At 42.7% G+C, this 27,643-nt stretch overlaps 1 protein-coding gene across 2 annotated transcripts in view; it reads right to left on the bottom strand.

Annotated features, from left to right (window-relative positions):
• Positions 1–2,078: 2,078 nt before the first annotated feature.
• SGO1 (shugoshin 1) overlaps positions 2,079–27,643 on the bottom strand; it is a 29,379-nt gene continuing 3,814 nt past the window's right edge. The window contains exons 2-10 of one of the 2 annotated variants that reach the window (XM_050938389.1): positions 20,258–20,406; positions 19,978–20,174; positions 17,958–18,062; positions 16,043–16,110; positions 14,791–14,957; positions 11,219–12,076; positions 8,964–9,143; positions 4,859–5,045; positions 2,079–4,631 (exon numbers count right to left, since the gene is read on the bottom strand). In XM_050938389.1, the coding sequence (XP_050794346.1) occupies positions 4,490–4,631; positions 4,859–5,045; positions 8,964–9,143; positions 11,219–12,076; positions 14,791–14,957; positions 16,043–16,110; positions 17,958–18,062; positions 19,978–20,174; positions 20,258–20,399 (2,046 nt within the window). In that variant the 5' untranslated portion in view covers positions 20,400–20,406 and the 3' untranslated portion in view covers positions 2,079–4,489. The remainder of the gene's footprint in view (positions 4,632–4,858; positions 5,046–8,963; positions 9,144–11,218; positions 12,077–14,790; positions 14,958–16,042; positions 16,111–17,957; positions 18,063–19,977; positions 20,175–20,257; positions 20,407–27,643) is intronic. The other variant, XM_050938390.1, reaches the window with a different exon arrangement.

Genomic DNA, 27,643 nt, shown 5'->3' on the forward strand with positions numbered 1-27,643 from the left:
CATTAACCCTTAGCTATCTGTTTATGACAGCAGCCAACTGTGCAATATGGCATCTGTCACCATGCAGCTGGAGTCTGCTGCTGTGATAAACAGATGGTTAAGGGTTAATGCCTCTTTTACCTGTAAAGGGTTAAAAAGTTCACCTAGCCTAGCTAACACCTGACCAGAGGAACCAATGAGGGAACAAGATGTTTCAAAAGAAAGGGAAGTTTTTCCTTTGAGAGTTTCAGTTTCAGCCGGAGTGAAAAAGATCAAGGAACTAGCCTCTTATCAGAGTAGTAAGTTTTAGAAAGGAATAAGTAGGTTTATGTTTATTTCTTTGTAACCTGTCTTATGCAATTAGAGGTAGAATCGAATTGGGTATTTGGGTATTTTTTTTGTGTAACTAAATTTGTGCCTAGGGGAACATCCTCTGTGTTTTGAATCTGTTGTTTGTGAGAGTAGCTGGTATGCTAATCTCTCCCAGAGGGTTTTCTTTTACCTTTCTTTTCTTTAATTAAAAGCCTTTTTCTTAATACCTGATTGATTTTTTTCTTGGTTTTAGATCCAAGGGGGTTGGATCTGGATCCACCAGGAGTTGGTGGGAGAAAGGAGGGGAGATGGTTAATTTCTCCTTGTTTTAAGATCCAAGGGATTGGATCTGGACTCACTAGGGAATTGGTGAAGGAGTCTCTCAAGGCTACCCAGGGAGGGGAAGGATTTAGGGGGAAAGGGAGTGATCCAGACACTGAAAATTCTGGATGGTGGCAGTGATACCAGATCTAAGCTAGTAATTCAGCTTAGAAGTGTCCATGCAGGTCCCCACATCTGTACCCTAAAGTTCAGAGTGGGGAAAGAACCTTGACAGCTGCCCTGGTGAAGTATTTTGGCTTTTTAGTGTTCAGATGATTCCCAGTTAGATCGGTTGAAGGGAGACTGAATGTCTGAACAATGAGCTTGAAATCTTCCTCCTTCAGGCACCACTTGGAGTTGCAGACCCTGTCTCTGCTGAGTCAGTCTGCTTTTGATTCAGTTCTGCTATAATATGGATTGCTCAGTGGGGAAAAGAGGAACTGTTCTGCCCACCTCATTATTGCCATTGTTTCTGCGTGTGATGTGGGACTTCTTGTACCCCTTGTCTCTGTAAATGTGACTGCAGTCATCTTGTCTGCTTGAACCAGCATGTGGTTCCCCCTTAAGGTGGGCTGGAATCTTTGCAGGCCTACTTTGAACTCTCTCAGCTCTGGGAGGTTTATGCTGTGAACGCTTTCTTCCTTGTTCCTGAGGCCCTGGGCTGTTTGGTTCTGTGCAGCCCTCCAGGCTGATGTTCTTTGTGAGAAACGAATATAGAATCTTGACAGCAGATGGATATGTCTTTGTGACATTGTCGTAGGCTGACTGCCATTGTAAAGAGTTGAACATCTGTGTTGGAACGCGTACTTGATCTTTCATGTGTTCTGGGGAGTGGTCCCACACCTTTGGTGTGAAGCCTTGAAGACTTCTGATGTGTGATTATGCTCATGAATGATTCCAGTGCATGACACCAGGAATCCTAGCAGTTGTAGACACAGGACTATGGTATGGTTCCTACAGTTCTGGAGAAAGAAAATAAATTACAGGATGGAACCAGAGAACTTTTCTTTGCACTCATGATGAAGCTGAACCGGGAGGAGATTCAACATCTGATATCTGGTCCTGTGCGCCATTGACTGTGATTGAGCTCCGATCAAGATGTCATCCAGGAAGGGGTTCAGGTTACCAGTAATTCCGTGGAACCTGAGTCTTGCTATTACTATCACCATCACCTCTGTAAAAATCCTAGGGGCCAAAGACCGGCTAAATGGGAGTGTTCAGTAGTGATAAAATTTCCTGCTGTAGGTGATTCTCATAAGTCTGAGGTGGTACTGTCAGCTGAGAATATGCATCCACTGAGGCCGAGAAGTTCTAGTACAGGGGATGGCTTAGTAAAGGTCAGGAGCTCCAGCTATGTTTCATATCCTTTATCCACTTAGAGACTTTGGGGGTCAAAAATGGCTCTGATTTCCCCAACCCCGATGCACTTCTGTACAATGAAGATGGAGGAAAGCCCTAAAAACTATTCCTCTAAGAAATGGGAAGTCCTGTGGCTATGTCAAGAATTGTTGGAGATACTTGGTGACAGTTTTTCATTATTTGGTCTGCTTCTCACTAAGATGCTAGATTACAAATTGCAATGTCTATTGAACCCAGAAGCCTCTCCAAAAGCTGGCTATTTAGTTACTAAGTCTACATTTACTGTATCTTCTCCAACTAAAGGCATCCCTTTTACAAATAAAAAATCCGTCTGTGGGGGCTATGAGCATATTCTGTTTAACTCCCTACAATCCTATAGAGAAACAGTGGCAATCCTGGATGTGGGCAGAACTGGGCTTCTTACTCCAGTAATGGAAATTTACAAGAGCTGGTCCTATATTCAAAAGATATCTTAGAATAGATGTTTTAATTCAGTAGTTATTGCTTTCACATACACATAGTCCCACATTAAAAATTAATACTTGGTGTATACTTTGCCCACTTAATGTGAGACGTCTCAAGTTCTGCTAGCCCCATCCTCCTTGGTGGATTTGACAGACAAACATTTAAAAAGTGAATACCCTGCCCCATGGTATCAGAATTCCATGATGAGGAAGACCATCCCTCTGCCTGGCTAGTGGCAGCTTTCCAACTACAGCTGTATTGGGAGAAAGTGGCAGCTGCAAATTTTTAGTAAAGTGAAATGAGCAGGTAGGAAAGTACGTTTCTGTTTGGCTAGATTTTTCTGTAAAACCCTGTTAAAAGGAAAACAACTTTTGCAAGAGAAAAAAACCCAACAATAGGTAACCCAGGAGTTGCATAATGAGAAAAGCTTTGCACAGTCTACATCTCGATTTAAAAAAAAAAAATTCCTCCTAAACAAGGAACCTCCTTTTAGCTCCCACCAATGGCAGCTGCCAAAGTGGACTACTACAGTTTACTCTCATCTGTGTAAGTTGTGCTGAACTGTGTTACAGCTTGGTTAAAAATCATGTGTTACCTATCAACTTTCATATCTATTGTCTTACTGTTGTTTAGACTATGTAAATAGAGCTTAATATTGGAAAAAAATTGCATCTGAAAACTGCTTCAGGATACACTGTTACTCATATAGCTTATCTGGTATTTTTGGTTTGACTTGCATAGTTTAGCTACATACTAACTCTACTTCTTTCATATGGAACTTAAAATGCCAACAGCTGGAGTCAGGGCAAGAAGCTTTAACATTTTATTTACCACCTCTAAGCCAGGGCACAGCTACAGTAGAGAATTTACAGCGGTGCCAGCTGCCCTGATGCAGCTGTGCCTCTGTAAGGTCTCTAATATAGCTGCTGTAAGCCACCGGGAGAAAGCTGTTCCATCAGCTTAACTTCTCCAGCCCCCACGAGCAGCAGAAGCTACATTGGTGGGAGAAGCTCTCCCACTGACATTGTAAACAGCACTATGTCAGTGCAAGTTATGTTGTTCCGGGAGGTATTTATTCACCCCCCTGAGCAACGTAAATTATGCTGACAAACTGTAGTACGAACATAACCTTACTTAGGGTTTGTCTCCACTACCAGTGGGATCGACACTGCGGTGATCAATCCACCAGAGGTTGATTTAGTGGGTCTAGTGAAGACCTGCTAAACTGACCGCTGATCACTCTCCCATTGACTCTAGAACTCCTCCGGAATGAGTTTCTCTCGTCGACCATGCAGTAAGTAGATCTAAGCTACGATGACCTGAGTTACACTACTAACGTAACTCAAATTGTGTAGCTTAATTAACTTTTCTCCATAGTGTAGACCTGCCCTTAGACTGAAACCATTGCAGTTAGAATGTAAGTTATTTACAAGACTTTATAAAATCTAAAAGTTTTTTATTATACATTTCAACATTAGTAGACTACAGGTTTGTGTAAGTAATAAGACAGCTGAACAAACTTGCTCACTTAAAATTGTAATCTAATCCCAAGATTTACTATAATTCAGCTATATCAAGTGAGGGGTTACAATAAGCAGGGACTGGCAAATCTAGTAATCAGTCAAATAATTCACACTGCTTATCTTTTTACACCACAGATTCTCAACATGCCTTCAGATAATGGACTTCACAGTGGAGTTCAGGAATCGAAGAGTTTAAATAGAAACACTTGCTGGGTAGCAAGACTGCTTTTATAACAAACAGGCACAGTAACAGTTACTCTATTCAATTCAATTCAATTCATGATCTTAAAATATTCATCTGAGACCTACTGAAATTCCCATGGAATCTAAATTTAAAATAGTCTATAGTTATCACTACCTATCCCAATATACAGTTAGATTTCCCTGGTACGCAGGACAGAGACTGAACAAGACATTCTTATGGCATAACTATAATGTGACATTTTGATTTACGTGTCAAATTACATAGCAAATTTGTTAACCAAATGTTCTTTGCCTCAGCACTCCACAAGAGGGTGCAAAAGAGCTTCTCAACGACATCCAACAAATGCCTCATTGTATTTGGAGAGAGATTCCTTTTTAACAGAACTGTGTTTAGGATCTTTTTTCTGCTTGAAAATTGGAGAGTTCAGAAAACACACATCTGTAAACGGATCTCCTCTTCTGAGCTTCCTGTCAAATTAATTTAGAAAAAAGTTATTCTTGCACAGCTTTAGCTGTAACACAATGTAGTTTTCAGCTAAAAAGATACATTTAACAATCTTACTTGAGCAAATCAATTTACTAAAGTTCTCACCAAAGCCTTTATTTCCAATCAAATAAAATCCTAAGTCCTAAATCTACCTTCCTGTCCAAAAATTTTAGTACATTAAACTGGGACAATAAAAGAAGATACTAACCTGCTGATACTTGGTTCCTTGTAACTCACATTAATAGTACACCTGCGTTTGTGGCTGGGAATTCCTGGTTTTTCATCAATACTTAAAAATGGATGAGAGATTCTACTTTTTGTACCAGACAATGAAGAGATGTTGGTTACATCACAGAGATGAAGACGAGATGTTTGAGAAGCCTCAGGTTTCCCTACTGAAAGAATTGAATGGATACGTTTTTGCATTGCTATGCTACCCGTTATTTGTTTTAAACTAATTAACACAGTACTTATTGAGACAAGGCTCAAAAGTTTTCCCGGGGGGAGAAAAAAATCCATGTATTTTGTCTAATAAAGAGATTTATTCCCTAAATCAGAATGCGTGTGGGGCAGACCAAATTCATCTGTTCTCAAGAAAAACTTGTGTTTTAGGAGCAGCAAAGCAAAGTTCCAACTTGCCAACATCACAAAGGGCTTCAAACCTTGTCCAGGATGAACTACCTTTAAAGGAAAACTGAGAGCAATTTCATTTCCATGCCCATTCAAACCTTAGCCTTAATTGCTAGTAAACCATGTTAGTTCTGAGGACATCTATCAATTAAACCAATGATTCTCAAATGTTAGAACTCCAGGACCCTCATTTTGATTTAAAAATTTTCAGGGACCCCCAAGCCTCCTCACTCTCCCCTTCCCCGCCCTCTTCCCTGAGGCCCCACCCCATCTCACTCCATCCCCTCTCCTTCCATCACTCATTCTCCCCCACCCTTGCTCACTTTCACCAGGCAGGGGTTGGGGTTCAGGCTCTGGGAAGGAGTTTGGGTATGGGAGGGGATGTGGGCTCTGAGAGGGAGTCTGGGTACAGGATGGGTGAGGGCTCCGGGAATTTAGGTTCAGGCTCTGGGCTGGGGCAGGGGGTTGGGGTGCAGACTCCAGCTGGGCAGCATTTACCTCAAGAGGCTCCTGAAAGCGACCGGCCCATTCCTCTGGCAGTGGCTCCTAGGCAGTGCGGGGGCTAGGGGGTCTCTCCGTGCTGTCCCTGCCCGCAGGCACTGCTCCTGCAGCTCCTATTGGCCAAAGTTTCCGACCAATGGGAACTGTGGGGTCAGCGCTTGGGGTGGGAGCAGCACGCAGAAACAGTCTCCCTCCCTGGGGCTGCAAGGACATGCTGGGCCCGTCTGGGAGCAGCAGGGAGCCAGGGCAGGTTGGAAGCCTATCTTAGCCTCGCTGCGCTGCCAGACTTTTAATGTGCAGGAGGCGCTGGGAGGGAGAGGGAGGAGTTGATCAGCAGGGCCCAGGGACCCCCAGGGGTCCACAGACCCCAGTTTGAGAAACACTGCAAGAAACTGAACTGACAACACCCACTTGTGTCACCAGCTTTCAAGAGTCATCTAAAGCTATGACTTTTGGTCACAACTGACCTGAGCTGCATTTTAATCACTGTCCTAGAAAAGTAAAGGCTCCAGTGTTCTGTGATTGATATTGCCAGGCATCGGACTAAAGTTAGGAGTGATTTATATGTATTCTTGTCACAGAATACTGCCTTAGGCAAATTATGAAAAGCTAAAGAATTCCACAGAAGAGATTCTTATAAAAAAAGACAACCAAAAATTAAGACATGTCTGGAGTTTACAAGCGCCACAGGCTTCTCCAATCCTGTACAAATATATGCAGGTACATGGTCCTCACTGATAATGTAAGCTTTATAGCCATTTATTTTTAAAAACCCACTTTGTTACCTTTATATTTGTTAAACTAGAAATTCTGCTTTACAAAGAGGTGTGCCATATCTTTTAAAAATATATCCAGTCTTGCTTTAAAACCCATAAGTATAAAGTATCCAACATTATCACTAGGGTTCTGCCAAATTCACAGTCCAATTTGATCCTCTTCCTGGTCTGCGGGTTTTAAAATTGGCCAACTCCACTTTTTCAGATGTTTATATTTGAAATTTCACACTGTTGTAAGTGTGGGATTCCCAACCCAAAAGGGGATCACATAGCTGATGTAAGGGGTCGTGTTGGGCTCTGAAGGCAGCAGCTGTTGGGCTCTGAAGGCAGCAGCTGCAGAGCTTCCTGCAGTCGGGGGAAATTCTCGGAAGTGGGATAAGTCTGATCTCCCCTGTGCTGCTGGGAGCACCCCTGCTAGTGGCTCCTAGCTGCTAGTGTCAGCCGAGCTGGGGAGGGACAGGACTTCGTCTTCCCCTGCACAGGTGGGTGGGGGGAACGGGGTAAAGATCAGACCTACCTTTGGGTACCTCCCCTGGCTGCCCAAGTTTTGGGGCTGTGCTGCTTTCAAAGTCCAGCTTTGAATGCAATAGTCACTGAGCTTCCTGCAGCTGGCGCGATTTCTGGAGATGTAGGTGGATCTGATCTCACCCATGCCGCTGGGAACTTTCATAGCTGGCAGCAGCCACAGAGCTTCTTGCAGCTGGGGGAGATACCTAGAGGTCGGTCTGATCTCCCCCGCAGAGAGCAGCTGTGCAGGGGAAGAAGTTGTCCTATCCCTCCCCAGCCCAGCGGACTAGCAACTGGAGCCCAGTGAACAGTAGGCTCTCCTGGCTGGCTCCCCTCTAATAGCTTGATTTCATGACCTGTGATGTGTTTTTTCATAGCCATGAATTTGGAATGGCCCTAATTATCACATGCCCCTTGTTAAAATGTTCCAATTCAGTTATCCTATTAAAACTTCACCCCTTATTTCTAATTTGAATTTGTCTAGCTGCAGTTTCCAAACATAGGCTCTTGTTATGTCTTCTTCTGATAGATTAAAAGAACCACCTATCTGAAACTTTTTCCCCGCAGTAGGTATTTGTAGACAGTGAACAAGTGACTTCAACCTTCTGTTAGATATATTAAATAGTTAAAGCTTACAGTCTTTCAGTGTAAGTCATGTTTTCCAGACCTCTAATAATTTTTAACTCTTTTCTCAATCCTTTACAGTTTTTAAAATATCATTTTGGAAGTGTGGAGCCCAAAATTGAACCCAGGATTCCAATATTGGTCTCATTAATTCATATTCAGAAATAATGCTACCTTTCTCTCATTCTACTTGATATGTCCCTGCTTGAACAACCCAAGACCGCAGTAGCCTTCTTAACTACAGCATTGCACTGGAAGCTCATGTTCTTCTGCCTATCACATAATCCCTAAATGCTTATCAGAGTCACTGCATTCTAGGATATAGTTTCCTATCATAAGTGTGACCTGTCTCTTTTTCTAGATGGATAACCTTGCATTTGGTGGTATTAACACATGTTCAAATGAGCCCACCTTATCAAGCAATCGAGATTACTCTGCATAATTGACCCGCCCCCTCATTATTTACCACTCCATCAACTTGTGTGTCATCTGCAAATTTTACCACCAATGGTCTTATTCTTCTTTCAGATCATCCATACAGACATTGAATGACAGTGGGCCAATAACAGTTTGTCATAGAAAACTATTAGCAATGCTCCCTTTGGATGAAGATTCGCCAGTTACAATTACATTTTGAGACCTAGCAGTTAATACAGATTAAAAATTAGTGCTGTATGCAAAATCAGGTAATCAGAATGCGATACAGGACTATATCAAATGGTTTACAGAAGTCTTAAGTATATTATATCAAAGATACCTTTATCAACAAGCTTGTAAACTCATTGAAAATGGAAAACAGGTCCTGTCACACAATGTTCCTTGGCATTATCTATGTTACCATTCTTTACTAATTGCATTCCATATTAGCCTTTCCATGACTTTGCCCAGGATCAATGTCAGGTTAACCTACCCAGGTCATCCCTTTAATTCTTTTTAAATATTGACACGTTTGCCTGTTTCCAGTCCTCTGGAACTTCCACAGTAAGCAACGATGTGTTAAAAATCAACATCAAGGGTTTTAGAACTTCAGTTTGATCTCAAGTATCCTGCTGAAGTTGATCATATAGCACCAACTACTAACTGCTGTGGGGGTCTTCAAGAGCATTACCTTTAAAAAAGAATAATGGAACTCCAGGGATTTTTGTTTTGTGGTTTTACAGCACCTAACTCAATGGAGTCAGTGACCAGAGCTCATAGGTGCTACTGTGACATAAACTAGTCAGAGATGGCAAGCAGCAAGCAACAAACAAACAAAACCCAAACAAACAAAAGTACCTTTAGCAAAATCGCAATATATATTTCCAGAGGAAGAATTCTTATCTACTTTTGGTACTGTATCCATAGCACATAGGAGAGAATATGATTTTACTTCATCTACTTTCATCACAGTGTTTGACAGAGTGTTGGTTTTCCTGATCATGGAGGTACTATCCACTGGAGTATTTTCAACAGTGCCTGCAATTTTAAACAGATTTTTAGAACTACCACTGGGTTGTGTACTTTATCATTTTTTAATATGGAAAATTTGACAGTACACATATCTCCCTACATCAGTAAAGTATGTAAAAGATTACATATTGTTTATGTATAAAATTAGAATAAAATTTTCATGCATTTAGATTAACTGTTATAAGGAGAGCTGCAGTGAATAAAAGGGGACACTAAATTTAGTGTAGTCAATTTTAGAAAAGGAATTTCAGCCACTATACCCTACTCTGGAATCTCCCTGTCAATTTGAGTTTGACAATACTGTCAAACAATTTTTTTATTTTATATTTTTACTTTAAGTGCCCAAAAATTTCGTTAATGCAGACTCAAGATTGCTTAGTAGCGCCTTTTGCCTGTCCCAAACCTCAAGTCATCTACATTCTGAAAGCAAGGAAATACAAAGTTAAAGTAAATACCACCCCTGAAACATAACCCTAACTCTGTTGTCCCTGAGAGATGCCCCAACATGCCAACAACACAATCCTTTGTATCCCCCTTGTTTCCCCTCCAGCCCAAGACTAACCTCTTAATCCCCTTCCCTACCATACATCCCCACTTATCCCATCTTCCCTTAACACCACAGCCCCACTCCTCCTGATCCACCTTCCCTCCCTACACCTGCTCCATTTCCCCTTCAACATGTTCTTCCTTACTCCAGAACCCCGCACATTCCCTAGATCTGCACCAAAAATCTTATGATAATCTGGAAATGTTATGAGCTGTTCATATTAGAGGAGCTGTGTATCAGGACCCTCTCTACCAAGCAATCCTGCAGCTGCTTTCCTTTGATCACACTCAGTTCCATTGGCCAGGATGATTACATTAAGCTAACTGCTTATTGTAATCTTTCATATTACCTCAATTTAATTAATGCTAATTTCCTTGACAATACTTCTAAAGTAAAATCACAGTCCACATGTGGCACTTTAAAATATCACTCAAAACAGAAATTTTGGTCTCATGGCAACATTTCCAAAAGGAGCCCCTGCAGAAAGAGGCAGTGAGCAAGGAACATACAAAACCCACATTCTCTAAAGGCTGCCATGGGTAGGGCTCTCGTGCTTGGGTATAGCTGTGGTTCAATGATCATAGCTTGTCTTCTTGAGCCACCCAATTACTGTGACAATAATATGTCTGGAAATTTTTTGATTGGTGGTAAAGGTTTAGTCTTCCTGCACATGCATGTTTCATTCTCTTTGTTTCGCACTAATCACACTCTAGTTCAGAATTCCTAGCTTAACTTTGAATAACTTCAGCACAACCCATCCAAAGGACAGTGCGTGCCAGGCAATAACTGAGATAAATCCTGAGTGGCTAAACTCAGATTGGGTATGATTAGAGCCATAGTTTGAGGAGCCCTATATGTGTGCAAAAAATATTAGAACCAGGGTGATTTTAAAAAATGCTTTAAAAAGGCGGTAGGGGTCCTGTATCTCAGGAACTCCTTGCTCAAATGACTTCAGATTTGGACCACTAACCCTACTCTGCACCCACGTGAGGCAGAGTAAATTTCAAGACAATCCAAGTAAGCAAGTGGATTTTAGCATTTAGTCGAGTCCTCTTTTAAACAGAAAACAACATACACATTTAAGTGAAACCAGAGCTACTGCTCTCCTGTAATTGAAATATACTGTAATTATTCTATTATACTAACAATAGTAGGTAAAGAAAGTAGTGTGATTTTTTATTAACTGATGGCATCCTGTTATGGTCTTAACTTTTTATAAAAAAAATATTGCCTCCTGATTTCCCTCATCCCCAAAACGCTTTCAAATACATTTGATTTGGGGAAAATTAAGTGCCATCGAGAAATGCATTAACTCAGTTTAAAAGGAAATTAAGAAAGTGCACATAAAAACTACAACTTATCCTATGGGAAAAATATTGACATTTACAAAAATACATCATATGAAATTTATTTCAATAACTTAATAGTTTTAAATGCTTTAAAAAATTTAGCTTGTTTAATTGACTAAAACAACGATAAACCACTATTAAATAGAAAAAAAAATTGGAAAATGCTTTCCAAAAAGGTCACTTACTGATAGTTTTTTCATTTGATGTAGTATTCTTAGTCTCTTTTTCATTACTGGCTTTCTGTTGCTGACACACCACAGATCTTTTAGAGCGTGGTCTTGTATGGACTGGACTTCCATCATTTTTGCACTGTGAACTCTTCCTGTATTTTGATTTACTCCTGTAAGGCACATACAGGCTGTCATCAGAATTCTCTTCTGAATCACTTCCTTCACTGCTGTGTGTTTCGGATTCAGGTGTATCCTTTCTTTCATCCACCTCACAGTCACAATCATTCATCTTGTTTTGTCGGAAAGGTGTGATATGGACATTCTCCTCAAACTGAAAATCATAAGCGTTATTGGAGCCAACTGATAAATCCAGTTTCACTTTGGAAGTTGGTTCCTCCTGGCTTCTCTCTTTTTTTGATCTTGTTCTGGAAGTATTTTTACTTCCTTCCAATTTTCCTTTTTGTCCTTTCTCTCTTCTTGTTTGAGAGTCTTCTCTGCTTTTAGGCTGATTTTGTTTAAGTTTAGGTTCTGCAACTGAGCAGTTCAATTCAGTCAAAGTATCTGCCTGATCCAACATTGGCTTCATGTTTATCTTGTTTTCATTCAATTGAGAAAGATTTGGCTCTATATTTTCTATATTACCTTTCTCTAGACTTCCCTCAAGTCTAGTTTCATCCTGTTTACAAAATTCTCTGGTCAAATAAGTCCTTTCTGAATGGTCTAGATTATGCACATGAATTTTCCTGTTTGAACAGCGACGCCTAGTAGATACAGTTTTTGGTACGATATTACCAACTTGCCTATCCTCTTCATCTAAAAGAATATTTTCCAAGTTGGCCTCTAGGTCGTCTAGATGAAAATCAGATCTTTGTCCTGAATAAAGAAGATAATACATGTCAAATTAAATGTTGTTGGACCTGGAGGTGTTTAATTTGTTGGCAATTTTAGGCTTTTAACAAAGATGAACAATCTTAGAATTTTCTGCAGGCAAGTATGACCCATGACATAAGGACAACCAAAGTAATCCCTTGAACACAGCCTCAAAAAACATAATTCATAGCTGGACTTAGACTTAATGAGGTTTTTTCCAAGCATGTGAGGAAAAATTAGTTGTGTCTTGGAAGATACAAATAGCTTACACTCAGTACTTTGCCTCCTGAGGGCTTTTGGAGCAGCTCATGCCTGTTTGTCAGGTCAGGGTTGCTTTTTTAATGTTTGCATTTTAACAATTATATTTATATGCTAACGAAAAGCCCCTTAGATTGTATGCCTAGTTAGTTTATTCTTTCAAATCATTCAGTAAGTAGTTAAAGTCAGTTTCTCATAACACCTCAGTTGTTTAAGAGATGCTGCCTTCTGATCCCTCCCCTTTTGTTTAAAAGAATTATCCTTCATTTTGAGGTCCTTTTCACCAGTCATCACTAGGTTTTTACATTAGGACATCCCTGATTCTACACACTCTCCAGGAATGAGAATTTTGTACATATGGAATCTTGAAAGAAGGGAAAATACTTAACCTGCTATTCTGCTTCTCTCAGAACATCTTGTAAGATTATCAAAGAACCTCTGAGTTTGGTGGCCTTTTATTTTTCCAGGGGTACTATATCTGCATGTTAAGTTTCTTGGTGCTCCCTTTGAGTATAATATTTTTCAGTCAAATGTTTGATGATTGGGCAGGGTTAAGCCAACCATGGACTGACCGGAACATTCAATGGTTCATAGTTAGAAGTCCAAGGACACATAACCACTACTGCTGGCTAGGTTGGCTCATACTCCAAAATGCTATCACTCCTTGTACGAGCAGAAAAAAACCTTTAGGGTTGGGGAGTTCTGCAAAATTTTTAGAAGTCAGAATCCTACATTGAAGGTATTTAAGTAAGTAGTTACTTTCCATCTTTCCTTCAGAAAGCATGCTGCATTTGTGTAGATCTAACACATGCTTTTGTGATGGAGGAAGAGAGAAAGCTCTAGTTAACAGTGCATACAGAAGAGTTATAACCCTTGCTTCAACATGTGTGGTGAGACCCTCCCATGGAGGCACATACTGTAAATTGGGATGGTCACCACCTCAGAAAGAATTTTTTAAAAGGTAATTTGGAAAATCCTTTGGTGATTTGCTGCTTTTTACTGTCTAGTTGCAGGAATTTTAAAATGTTGTTGTCAACTGAAAACTAATGATCTTCCTTTATTTAAAATTGCCAACCTGCCATACACAGTATCTCCTCACTTAACGTCATCCTGGTTAATGTTGTTTCATTGTTACATTGCTGATCTATTAGAGAACAGACTCGTTCAAAGTTGTGCAACGCTTCCTTATAAGTCATTCGGCCACCTGCTTTGTCCATAGCTTGCAGGATTCTCCTGAAGAGCAACCTGTCCTCATGGGGGCTTAGAACTAGGGTGGGCCGACAGCCCCCCCTCCCCTTAAGCTCCCCTAAATTCCCTGTAATTAGGTGTGCGGCTGGACTCCCACCCAGCAAGCTATCAATTGCCACAGTTCAGGCGTCCCTCCCCCCACTGCTGTGTACTGCTCCTGCCCTCTGCTTTGGAGCTGCTCAAGGGAGCCTCCTGCTTGCTGTGCAGAGTGGGAGGGAGAGGGTGCTGATGTCAGGGTGTCCCCCTCCTCCCGCTCTTGTACCCCATGTCCACAGAGCGCCGCGGGGGGGGGGGAGGTGGGTTGCAGGGAGAGATACACAACAGGGCTCAGGATGGAGGGAGCTTGCTGGAAACTGCTGCTGTGTCTGAACTTGCTGATCTACTTTAAAGGGCAGCGTACTTAAAGGGGCAACACGAGTCTCTGTCACACACATACAGAGGGTGTGTGTCTCCGTCACTCTCACACACAAACACACACAGAGCACTTTGGAAGGTCAGTGCCTGTGCAGTTGTGCACGCACCATCCAGAACAGTGAGTAGTGCGCTCCAGTGGGATAGTGTGGGTTCATCACCACATTCAGTTTCTGCAGGGAAGTATTTGCAGCCACTGCTGTGCATCTATTATGTTTCCTCTCACCTGCTGCCTTGTAGAGTGTGAGGCTACATTAACAACGTGTTAATGCTTGAGGGCTCAGCCGAGTGCTAGTTCATCATTTAGCAGGAAGCCATTCCCTGGGAAATATCCCACCCTCTTACTCCACCACCTCAACCAAGCTTCACAATCATCACTGCTGTGTACATTATTGTTTGCTCAAAATTGTTTAAAACGTATACTCTCTGTGTATATAATGCCTTTTTTCTGGTGATAAAAGTTTCCCTGGAACCTAGCACCACCGACACCCCAGCCCATTTACATTAATTCCTATGGGGAAATTGGATTCACTTAACATTGTTTTGCTTAAAGTAGCATTTTTCAGGAACATAACTATAATGTTAAGCAAGAAGTTACTGTATATGACCTGAGCAGCATACTAGTTTAACTGTACCCAATCAGGGTCAGAATTTTGCAAGAGAAAATCAGAAGCGGGAAAAGAAAGATGACGGTTTAAGGAATCACTTTCAAAATCCTTAATTTTTTGAAAGTTACTTTCATCTGCTACTTCAATTTTAGGAGGAAGAACCATCGCTAGTTTAAACCTAGGTTTAGTTACCTGTGTTTGTTGCCATTTTCTTAACTGAAGAGGTATTTTTAAAGGTCTGCCAGGAATCTGACATAGAATAAGATGCATTGTTTGTATCAGTATTATTCTCTATTTCATTTCCAAGCATTTCGCCTTCCAGGCTAGCATCTGCAACAAGAACACGTGTAGGAAGTCCCCTAGGAACAAGAGTTGGAGTTTATGTATTAATCATACATTTTAAGATAATTAATTTTATTTGATTATTTTAGCAGCTTCTTCCCCTCAATTCCTACTACAAAGATATTTTGTAATAATCTGGAAAAGTATTTCCCACCGCAATTCTGTATGAAACACCAATCCTCTCATTTGAGAATTACATCAAGGAAGTATGTCTTTAAATTTAAAATTAAACTCTTGCACATTCTTTAACTTGAAAGTTTTAAGTCCATTTCTACCATCGTATTCTATTACCAATATGAGAATTTATCTACTTATAAAAGTGATTAGTTTTTTACAATGACTAACACTGGCAAAATGTATCTTCATCTCTAGAAAATGTTTCTGGAAGAGTGGTGACTGGAGTTCGAGTGCTAACTTGGTGATATGTACAGGACTGTCGGTAACTTTATTCTAAAGTCTATTTGTAAACATTTCAGATTGCTCTTGAAAACCTGACTGCTGCATCTTTGCACACTAATATGTCTACTGAACAATTTTTTAAATTGAAACTATTTTTTGTGGATGAAGGAGAAAGGAGCTGTGTTGAAATATAATAAAGATGTAATTATGAACTGGTCTACTAGTAGTACATTATGTTGCTATGCAAGTATTCAGGTAGAGTTTCTGAGTTCATGTCATGCCCTGGGACAACAGATACTGAGTACATTTAGAAGCAGAAGACCTTCTCCCAAGAGCTAAGTGTTGAGTAGGGCAAATGCTTCTAGATGTTCCAGGAGTAGTTTTCCTCAGATCTGGATTTTTGGGGGTGGGAATGGGAAAATTTGGGGCAGATGGTTTTTGAAGAGAAAATCCACTGAGCATCCTGGAAAGACTCCCCACCCCCACAAAAAAGTGACATTTTCATTGGCCAAACATATAAACAGGACTCCAAAAACCAAGATTTTGCTTCAAAACAGACATTAACAGTAATGTACAGATAGTCTGTCGAATATCACTGCTTATCCCTCATCATTTCATGAGCAAACAGAAGGATGCTGATTAAGTAGTTACTATAGTAGGCTTTACAAAGATAAAAATTAATGCATTAAAAAAAAGCACTTACAGAGAACCAGCTTGTTTTAAAATACTGGAGTCATCATCTTCTAGAATTGAGGGACACATCCTCTTGTTCTGTAGACAGAACAAATCACACGGTGATGAAGTGGTAATATACAGATTGTTACAAAACTCTAGCAGACCTATGAGTTAAAGGGACACCTCGACCTTGAAAAAAATCACATTTCTGCCTGAAAATGTTGTGTATATATAGTTACATGTAACACACACTACTATAACTGATAGACATGAGCATAGAATTTTCAGTTTCCTTGTTTTGCACATTTGACAGCTTCTTGTGGATGACTAGTTTCACTGTTTTTCTCTTGTTAAAAAAAACCTCAGACTTAAAACAGAGAAGCCTTTAATTTTTTTATAAGAACTTTTAAAAAAAATTAGGATACATGATTTAAAAGACACTAGAATATCAAAATTAATTCTGAAAAACTTATGTTTGTGTTCTTTTAAGACAGAATTTTCTTTTTGGTTATAAATTTGGTTTAATATTGTGCCATCTTTTACAAACAGCCTTTGTTAAAGCTTGTTATACAAGCTGTCAGCCTAGAAGTGTATATTTTTAAACAACAAATAGTTTAATGTTAAATAGTATTTTAGTAATCAAGTACACCTCTATCCTGATATAACGCTGTCCTCAGGAGCCAAAAAAATCTTACTGCGTTATAGGTGAAACCGCATTATATCGAACTTGCTTTGATCAGCTGGAGTGCGCAGCCCCCCCCCCCCCCAGCACTGCTTTACCGCATTATATCCGAATTCATGTTATATCGGGGTAGAGATGTAATTAGAACAAATGATGACTGATTTCAATGCTTCTCCTTCCAGCTTTTGGACAACAGGATGCAAACATGATGGGCCAAATGTGGCACTAGATTTTTTAAACAGATCATGCCTTTAGGATGTTTGTGGAGGGAAAGTGATGAAGAATTTTTCATAAAAAAGAAACTAAACTGTTAAAAAATGCGAATTCAGATGGGCAACTTTTCAAAGTTGGAGACAGGTACCCGTGAGGGGAAAAAAAATAGTGTGCATATAGTTTGTGCCTATATACATTTTCTGAAACTGGAAATCAGATTAATATCTATGCATGAACATATAAAACCAAGGTTTTGTAGCATACATGCTACATCTCACTTGGAAAATTTAGCTGAAAGTTTAAAATTTACCTAACAAGAGAAAATTTTCTGAGAACGAAGATTTAGAAAAACCTAGAATCCAAAGAGATGTGCAGTATCCCTCTACATACCAATTTTAGAAATGTCAAACTGAAAATGTGGGAGTAAGATCTTGACTGCTATGTTTTTGTAATAGTTTGTAGTTCTATAAACTTGTAAAAAATAGTCATAACACATTGCCATCCATTTTTAATAGCTGTTCGTATCCTCTTAGATTTTGCCAAATACTTAAATCCTATTATCCATCTGAAAATGGGCTACACGGAGAAAAACACACTGAATATGTATTAAAATATGCATATAACAGTCTTAACAGTCTTAATTACATATCTTTATTTACTGTACTTCCATGTCACCTTATCCTCTGCACTGTTTCTCTTTGCAAAGGATTTTGAGATCTACAAGTGAAAAGGGCTGATAAAGAGTTAAGAATTATTATTTTGTTTGTAGATGATAAGTTCTGCCTCATATCTACAATTACACTGTAAGCGCCGCAGGGCAATGATTGTCTAGCTTATCTGTCTAAAAAACACCTAACATTCCGTGGGTGTTGAATTAATAAGAAGGGGTGAGATTTTTGTAAGCAACAAAAGTGACTTAGGAACACAGGTCCCACTGAAAGCTAATGGGACTTATGCAAAGTCACTTTTAAAAAACCTATCCAAGAACCATAAAACTACAATGCACAAAAAGACATGCAAATCTAAGAAAAATACAGGACAGACTTACAAGATCAGTGGAACACAAATCCTGAGCTGGACCAAGAAGATCTGCTGTATCGAGTAGGTTTTGAGCAACTTTAGAAACAATCTTGCTCAAGATCGACAATCTGGTCTAATGGAAGGAGAAGAGCAAACAATTTCACTCTAATTCATGCAAAATAAGCAATGTAGCACTCTCTCTTGTACTGTTAGGTTACTTCTCTCTTTTTTAATTATACCACACGTACTATGCTATACAAAGAAAAGAGAAAATAACCAAACAGCAGAGAATCAGTTACAGTTTGCAGAACAAGAGTAAATTTTTTTCATGCAAAAAAATTAGTTTCACAGTATTTTCACTAAAAAACCAAAATCAAAAATTTTTCACAGGGGGAAAAAATGTCCTGACTTGCTCTATTAACGCCGGTGCTAAGTTAAATAAAAAAGACTTTTATAAATATGTATGAAGTTGAATAGTATTAAAAGGGTAGGGGAAAAACAGAAAAGTAAAAATATTTAGACAGCTAAGAGATACCTGAAACCATTATACCAATTAGAGCTGGCTGAAAGGGAATTTCTGGTTTGGGAGAATTGTAGAAATTTTTCATTTTTTCTGGTTTTCTTTGGAACAAAATTTTCTTTTTTGAAATATCCACAAACTAGAAATTTAAGAAAATATTTCATTTTAGAAACACCAATACATATGGTGGTTCTGAAATGGAGTATGTTCCTGGAAACCCAGGATCTGCTGCCTGAAATTGACATGATTCTTGTTGTTTTCACCTTGCTGGTAAAACTACCAAGAACAGTTTCAGTCAACATCTCCCAGAATCTGCTGCTCTGGGGCAGCCCTATCATGACGTCCAGGGTTTCCAGATTTCTGGGCCAGCTAGAGAATTTGGAAGTGGTGGGGTTGCCTGGCCAGAGCAGTCCACATGCCACAGCAGTCCCAGAGCTGTGGACCATGGAAGCCAGTCCCAGGACTTTCAAGCTCCATCACAGGTAGCCTTGAAATCCTGGCATGGCATGCTGCCCTAGAGCTTTGGACCGTGGAAACTTGAGGTCCCCAACCGTGGGGCAGCCCACATTGGTGGGTTTCCATTGGAGCCACAGATCCTGGAAGTCATTAGGTCCATGACCCTTGGACAGTCTGCATGGCAAGGCTGACCTGGAGCTGTGGATCTTCTAGAAACCCAGGGGCACTCCACATGACAGGACTGCCACAGACCCCATCCCGCTAAGTTGGGTTCCATTGGAACTCTGCCTGTGATTTGATGAAAGTTCACTGAAACTATACCATATTTGCAAACCTTTTGTGTTCAACGAATAAGTGTTTTCCAAATGAACTGTTTTGTCACAAGTTTTCTAATAAGAATGGGCTAAGCATACAATTTAGTCACAGAGGTCACAGATTCACCTCTGTGACTTCTTCCATTTCAGCCCCTGCTATGGCCACCAGCTGCTGTGGCTGGAGCTGTCAGCCCCCACGGGTTATTTTTAGTAAAAGTCACGGAAGGTCATGGGCATCCATGAATTTTTGTTTATTGCCTGCAACCTGTCCATGACTTTTACTAAAAATAACTGAGACAAAAGCTTAACCTTAACAATAGTTTTTGATAACTCATTCAAATTGAGTTAGAAGTATAAAACCAGCTCATGGATTGAAAGTTAGCCATGTAACCATAAACGGGTGGTGATAAACAACGTATCAAAGTATGGAAAGAGAGGAGAGAGAAATATCAAAAGGATGGGTTACCTTTAATTGGAGTTGCAGGGTGCTAAGCACTTCTGAAAAAGTCAGGCCATTTATATAGGTGCCTAAATAAGGATTTATGAGTCTAATTTCAGGCACCCATTTTTGAAAATTCTGACCTTAGTTTTTGAAATCCTTTCACAGATGTACACACTTTGGAGCCAGATTCTATCTAATAAATAAATGTGGTTCCAACTGATTTTAACTAGAGTCCTTCAGAATGGGCACAATTCAGCCTTTCAAAGTTCAACCTATTTCTTACTAGAATAGAAAGATGTCATTGCAATGAAAATACCTCAACAGGTTCTTTCGCTTGCTGTGAGCTAAGTTTTCTTTGTAAAACAAATATCTGAAACTTCAGAGACTGATACTCTTTCTTTAAATGCAGAATGATATCTTGGGCTTCTTTCATTTTGGCTTTTTCCTCTTGCAAAGCTAGAGCTAGTGCTCGATTGTTTGCTTGCAAGCTTTTCAGTTGCACCGAACTGTTGGCTGTAAGAAAATAAACAGTACTTAGAAATAATAAAAACCAAGCTTATGGAAAAAATGTGAAACAAAATAGTAAAGCATCTTACTTGCTATTTTGCATTTTATAGGCAAGACCTGGTTTGTTTTACCCAACTTTGCCCATTTTTGATTTCTTTTCTCTTTCATTCTTTCTTTTATATCATCCAGACTGTCCTTAAAGGACCTTTTCAAGCATTTTTCTCCACCCATCTTCTACCTAAGGAAAGGCAAATACAAAGAACTGATGAAAATAGTTCAGAATATGCAAGCAGCGGTTTATATGACCTCCTGCACTATGAAAAAATCCATTCTAGTTGAATCAGTTTTACAAATGAGTTCAGATAAGAGATTCCTCATCACAGACACAGCTATATTTATAAGATGTGAAATTTAGCAGTTATTAAGATCTAAATATAGTTAGCAGACTTTAGGAGATTCTTGAAAAACGGTGACTTTTAGCTTCATTATCAGTTGCTTGATTGAACTAGAACTTTCCATCTGAAAATGTTGTGCCTACTATTGCTACAAATAATGCCTGAGAGTAATAGAGGTTTTTTGGTGCTTGTTGTTGGTTTGTTTTTTACACTTTTTGCATTTGACAGCAATAAGAACTGCCATACTGGATCAGATCTAAGGTCCATCTAGCCCAGTATCCTGTTTTCCAAAGTGGCCAATGCCAGGTGCCCCAGAGGGAACAGAATAGGTAATCATCACGTGATCCATCCCCTGTCATCCACTCCCAGCTTCTGGCAAACAGAGGCTAGGGACACCATCCCGGTCCATCCTGGCTAATAGCCATTGATGGACCTATCCTCCATGAATGTACAGTAACTCTTCACTTAAAGTCATCCTGGTTAACATTGTTTCATTGCTGATTAATTAGGGAACATGCTCGTTTAAAGTTGTGCAATGCTCCCTTCTAACATCGTTTGGCAGCCGCCTGCTTTGTCCACTGCTTGCAGGAAGAGCAGCTGGTTGCAGCTAACTGGTGGGGGCTTGGAAACAGGGTGAACTGGCAGCCCCCTGCCCCCCTACGTTCCCTGTGCAGCAGCTGCCCGGTAGGCTATCAATTGCCGGCAGTTCAGCTGTCCCTCCCCCAAATGCCATGTGCTGCTCCTGCCCTCTGCCTTGGAGCTGCTCCCCGAGACTCCTGCTTGCTGTGCAGAGGGGGGAGAAAGAGAGGGGCTAATGTCAGGGTGTCCCCCTCCCCCCTGCTCCTGCATCCCATTTATCCCATCTTCCATAGAGCAGAGGGGACACAGGACAGAGCTCAGGATGGAGGGAGCTTGCTGGCAGCAGCTGCGGTCTCAGCAAGCTGATCTAATTAACAAGGCAGTGTACTTAGGAGTAGGGTCAGCGTACTTAACACATACAGGATGCCTGTCCCTGTCTGCGATGCTGTCTCCCCTCCCTCCATTCCTGCTGCCTTGTAGTGTGTGAGAGTTAACCTCTGATGGTTCAGCAAATTGCTAGTTCATCATTTAGAGTAAGGCACTCACTGTGAAATATCCCACCCTCTGACTTCTCCACCTCAACCAGGCTTCACAATCATCATCACTGTGTACCAGTATTAAATTGTTTGTGTATGTGTGTGTGTGTGTGTATATGTATATATATACACACACACACACACAGTATAATATAGTCTTTTGTCTGGTGAAAAAAATTTCCCTGGAACCTAACCCCCCCCCCCCCATTTACATTAATTCTTATGGGAAAATTGGATTTGCTTAACATCATTTCGCTTAAACACGCATTTTTCAGGAACATAACTACAATGTTAAGTGAGGAGTTACTGCATCTAGTTCTTTTTCTGGAACTCTGTTATAGTCTTGGCCTTCACAACATCTTCTGGCAAGAAGCTCCACAGGTTGATTGTGTGTTGTGTGAAAAATACTTCCTTTTGTTTGTTTTAAACCTGCTGCCTATTAATTTCATTTGGTGTCCCCTAGTTCTTGTTCACTTCCTTATTTACTTTCTCAGTTGTGTACAGTCAACGTTACTGTTTTGTTGATGGTCCATTACATTTTTCATGAACTGCTCTGGGGGAGCTCAAGAGTACAGCTCTTCAAGTAAATGATTTTTCAGTTAACTGATAGGTCAGAAAAGTTGAAAAAAATCAGTTTGGGTTGAACCAAAACTGAAAAAATCCAAATTTTTTGGTAAATTGACAAAGTAATTCCTGATTGAACTAAGCATTTTATTCAACCTGAAACATTTTGTTTCTGTGCATTTTTAAAGGGCTAGATTCACAATACAGGAGGAGGCAGTAGTGATGACTTGAATAGCCATTGAATTAGAGTATGAGGATAGTCTGGTGGTTAGAACATTCACCTGAAAGTTGTGAGGCCCATGTTCATGTTCCTGCTTCACATCAGGGAGAGGAGGAAACAAATCTTGGTCTCCCACATACTAGATGAGTTTCCCTAACCCTGGGGCTAAAAGTGATAGGGAGACAGCATTTCCTCCCCTAGACAGACTCCTCCTGTGATTCTAACCACCCCTCAATCAATAAAAAAATAAAAAAAAATTGGGGTGAGGGTCTCCAAACTATTAGTATCAAAGTCATGGATAGTACTGGGGCAACTGAAACAGCACTTTTAACCAAATAAATTATTTGTTCCAAAAGCTTTGCCCCTCTCTACTCATGAGTGTTCTTTTACGGCTCTAAAGGTATGTCTATGCTGCAATTAAACACCTGCAACTGGTCCAGGTCAACTAAATTCAGGTTCATGGGGCTCAGGCTAAGGCAGTGGTCCCCAAACTGTGGGGGCATAGAGGAACATTCGGGGGAGATAGGGAGGGGGCCTAGGGAGCCCAGGCCAGCCCTCACAGGGGGTGGGGCGGGGGCATCTCCCAGCCCTGCTCTGCCTCCAGCTCCTGGCCATGGTTCTGTCCCCAAGCTCTGGCTCTGCACCTGACTGCAGCCCTGTTCCCAGTCACAGCCCCAACCTCAGCCTCCGGCCGTGAGTGCAGCTTCACTCCCGGCCCCAGGCTCAGGCTGCAGACCTGCTGTCAGCCCTGGCTCCTGGCTGCAGCTCCTGGGGGTGGGGGACGCAGACAAATCACATTACAGGTAAGGGCGAAGCACAATCTAAAAACTTTGGAGACCATTGTGCTAAGGGGTTGTTTAATTGCAGTGTAAATGTTCAGGACTGAGACCCTCCCCCCTCACGGGTACCCTAGGGGTACATCTATATTGAAAAAATCCCACTGGCTGTCAGCTTCAGAGACTGGGTTTACAGACTTTGGCACTAAAAATAGCAGTGTAGATGTTCCTGCTTGGCCTCCAAAACCCAGCAAAGTGAATGGGTCTGATGCCAGAGCTGCAACATTGCTATTTTTAGCGCCAGAGTGCAAACCCAAGCCTGTTGACCTGGGCTCTAGACTCACTGCAGTGGCAAGGTTTTGTCTTTTTCTTCCAGTGTACATGTACTCCTAAAAGAGAGTGATAAGTTAAAACTGAAAAAGCAACATATGGCTCTGTGCACTGAAAGGAGGAGTGTGCTTATGATCAGTGAAACTGAGCATATTTGGTGGTGGTCTTGGGAGAGAGGAGAAAAACCTTTACTTTGGCCATGGCTACACTAGAGAGTTGCAGCGCTGGTGAGGGGGTTACAGCGCTGCAACTTAGGATGTGGCCACACTTGCAAAGCACGGCCAGCGCTGCAACTCCCTGGTTGCAGCGCTGGCTGTACACCCGGTCGAGCCTCGGGTGTAGGGATTCCAGCACTGGTGATCCAGCGCTGGTCAGCAAGTGTGGACGCCCACCAGCGCTTTTATTGACCTCCGGGGTATAAGGAGGTATCCCAGCATACCTTAGAAGCCTCTCTGGTAATCATGCACACTCCACTGCCCTGGGCTCAGCTGACCCCACCTTTAAATGCCCCGGGAATTTTAAAAATCCCCTTCCTGTTTGCTCAGCCAGGTGTGGAGTGCAAACAATCATTCAATCAATCAGCGACCATGCCTCCACGCCCCAAACGAGCCCCAGCATGGAACAATTCAGAGCTGCAGGACCTCATCAGTGTTTGGGGTGAGGAAGCTGTGCAAGCACAACTGCGCTCCAGAAGGAGAAATTATGATACCTATGGGCAGATATCACAGTCCTTTCTGAGAAGGGGCCATGAACGGGACACGTTGCAGTGCAGGGTCAAAATAAAAGAGCTGAGGAGTGCTTACTGCAAAGCCCGTGAGGGAAATCGCCGCTCAGGAGCTGCCCCCACAACCTGCCGTTTTTACAAGGAGCTGGATGCCATACTTGGGTGTGACCCCACTGCCAATCCTAGGAGCACGATGGAGAGTTCAGAGCAGGGAGAAGTGGGGGAGGGTGTAGAGGAAGCCGACAGTGAGGCTACTGGCGTGGAGGGAGACACCCCGGAGTCCCAGGAGGCATGCAGCCAGGAGCTCTTCTCAAGCCAGAAGGAGGCTAGCCAGTCGCAGCAGCTGGAAGTTGCTGGTGAGGAGGAAGCAGAGGAGTGTGCTTGGAGTAAGCAGATTTTTATGTTTTGGGAGAGGAGGGTTTGGGTTATGGCTGCCTGCATGCATGCCTAAACGTGGAATAGCCCATTGATTTGCTCTATCATGTCTCTGTAATCTGCCTCGGTAATCTCTTGAAAAGTTGCAGCCAGAGCATGCGCAATGTGCTTTCGCAAGTTTATAGGGAGAGCCACCGTGGTCCTTGTCCCGGTCAGGCTAACTCGTCCGATCCACTGTGCAGCAAGGGGTGGGGGGACCATGGCTGCACACAGGCAAGCTGCATAGGGGCCAGGGCGGAATCCACATTGCTGTAGAAGACCCTCCCTCTCTTCCCAGGTAACAAGCAGCAGTGATATATCTGGCAGTAGGAAACCCTGTTGAGAATTTAGGGATACTTGAGTGCAGGGCGCCAGGTTTGCGGTCCCCCGCTCAGCCCCGCGGTGCGCTCCGGTCTCCCCACCCCCTTCCAGCATGTAGCCAGCCCCGCGGTGTGCTCCGGTCTCCCCCGCCCTCCTTCCCAGCAGGCAGCCAGCCCCGCGGTGCCCTCCGGTCTCCCCACCCCCTTCCAGCATGTAGCCAGCCCCGCGGTGTGCTCCGGTCTCCCCCGCATCCTTCCCAGCAGGCAGCCAGCCCCGCGGTGCCCTCCGGTCTCCCCACCCCCTTCCAGCATGTAGCCAGCCCCGCGGTGTGCTCCGGTCTTCCCCCCTCCTTCCCAGCAGGCAGCCAGCCCCGCAGTGCCCTCCGGTCTCCCCACCCCCTTCCAACACGAAGCCAGCCCCGCGGTGCGCTCCGGTCTTCCCCCCCACTTCCCAGCAGGCAGCCAGCCCCGCGGTGCCCTCCGGTCTTCCCCCCAGCTTCCCAGCAGGCAGCCAGCCCTGCGGTGCCCTCCGGTCTTCCCCCCCCCCTCCAAGCAGGCAGCCAGCCCCACGGTGCCCTCCGGTCTCCCCCCACCTTCCCAGCAGGCAGCCAGCACAGCTGTGCGTTCCCCCCCGCCCCACCAGCAGGACGGCAGTTACGCAGACCGCCCCCCCCCGCCACCTTCCTGTTCACTACTGTCCCCTGTGCAGGACACCAGCTACCTCCTGTACCCAGTGCAGATAAACCCCAGTGACCCATCGGTCAATTCCCCCTCCCAGGTGCAGTCGGGGCAGAAACACTCACCCCATTGCTCGCCATGCCTTCGCTTCCCTGGCCTGTCTGTGTTATGTTAGGTATGTGGGAAGGATGCTACAAAAAGTCTAAAAACTCCTTCACTATATGATAATAAACAATGTAGCCTCTGTGTATTACATGTTTCTATCTATGTTTTTTTTAGTGACCGTGACTAATGCAGCCGGATCACCGGCCTCACGTCGCTTGCAGAACTTGAGAAAAAATCCGCGAAAATAAAAAGAAGAATTGATCAAAGCAGTTATGATTCACTACAACAGAGAAAGTAGGAAGACGCAGGAATGGAGAGAGAAAATGTATGAGTGGAGGCAAACAGAAAGCAGGAGAAAGGAATTGGCTACCAAAAAAACCTCAAAGCAGATGATAAGCCTCCTGGCTCGCCAAACTGAGTCTTTCGAGTCTCTCGTAGCCATGCAGGCAGATCTGTACCGTGGTAACCCACACTCCTCCCAAAGCTCTCTTTCTTGTTCCCCAGTATTTGCACAAAACATCTTTCTCCAGCAGCCAGTTTCTTATTACCCCCAGCTGTCCCCAACACCTGTACGATCACCTACCAGCCCTGATAACTACAATTCTTACCCTGTGCACTCCACCCCCATTACCCTGCAGCATAGTAATCCTGAAGTGCAGCAGACATTGAACAGTAATCCAAACAGGACATATTCAAACCTCTGAATGTACAGTCCATCACCCTAACCCCCCTGGCCTTTTATGTACTGTACTTTGAATAAAGGATTTTATGGCTTTTACAATACGTTTTATTATTGCAGGAAGTGGTAAATATTGTACCCCAAGGTAGAAAGGAGCACAGCAAAGGCACCAAACATTACTGTTGGCTCTCAGCATCAAATTGCTCCCTTAAGGCATCCCTAATCCTTGAAGCCCTTTCCTGGGCCTCTCTAGTAGCCCTGCTCTCTGTCTGTGCAAATTCATCCTCTAGGCGTCGAACCTCGGAGGTCCATTCCTCACTGAATCTTTCACCCTTCCCTTCACAAATATTATGGAGGGTACAGCACGCGGATATAATAGCGGAGATGCTGCTTTCCCCCAAATCTAGCTTCCCATAAAGACACCTCCAGCGGGCTTTCAAATGGCCAAAAGCACACTCCACAGTCATTCTGCACCGGCTCAGCCTGTAGTTGAACCGGTCCTTGCTCCTGTCAAGCTTCCCTGTATACGGTTTCATGAGCCAGGCATTAAGGGGTAAGCGGGGTCTCCAAGGATCATAGAGGGCATTTCGACGTCCCCTACTGTGATCTTGCGGTCTGGGAAAAAAGTCCCGGCCCTCAGCCTCCTGAACAGGGCACTGTTCCGAAAGATGCGTGCATCATGCACCTTTCCAGGCCATCCTGAGTAAATGTCAGTGAAACGCCCACAGTGATCCACAAGCGCTTGCAGAACCACGGAGAAATACCCCTTGCGATTAACGTACTCTGATGCCAGGTGGGGTGGTGACAGAATAGGAATATGCGTCCCATCTATTGCCCCTCCACAGTTAGGGAAACCCATTTGTGCAAAGCCAGCCACAATGTCCTGCACGTTCCCCAGAGTCACAGTTCTTCTTAGCAGGGTGCGATTAATGGCTGTGCAAACTTGCATCAGCACCATTCCAACGGTGGACTTTCCCACTCCAAACTGGTTCGCCACCGATCGGTAGCTGTCTGGAGTTGCCACCTTCCAGATTGCAATAGCCACCCGCTTCTCCACTGGCAGGGCAGCTCTCAATCTCGTGTCCCTGCGCCGCAGGGAAGGGGCGAGCTCAGCACACAGTCCCATGAAAGTGGCTTTTCTCATCTGAAAGTTCT

The sequence above is a fragment of the Gopherus flavomarginatus genome, chromosome 2 (assembly GCF_025201925.1).
Source record: "Gopherus flavomarginatus isolate rGopFla2 chromosome 2, rGopFla2.mat.asm, whole genome shotgun sequence".
Lineage (NCBI taxonomy): Eukaryota > Metazoa > Chordata > Testudines > Testudinidae > Gopherus > Gopherus flavomarginatus.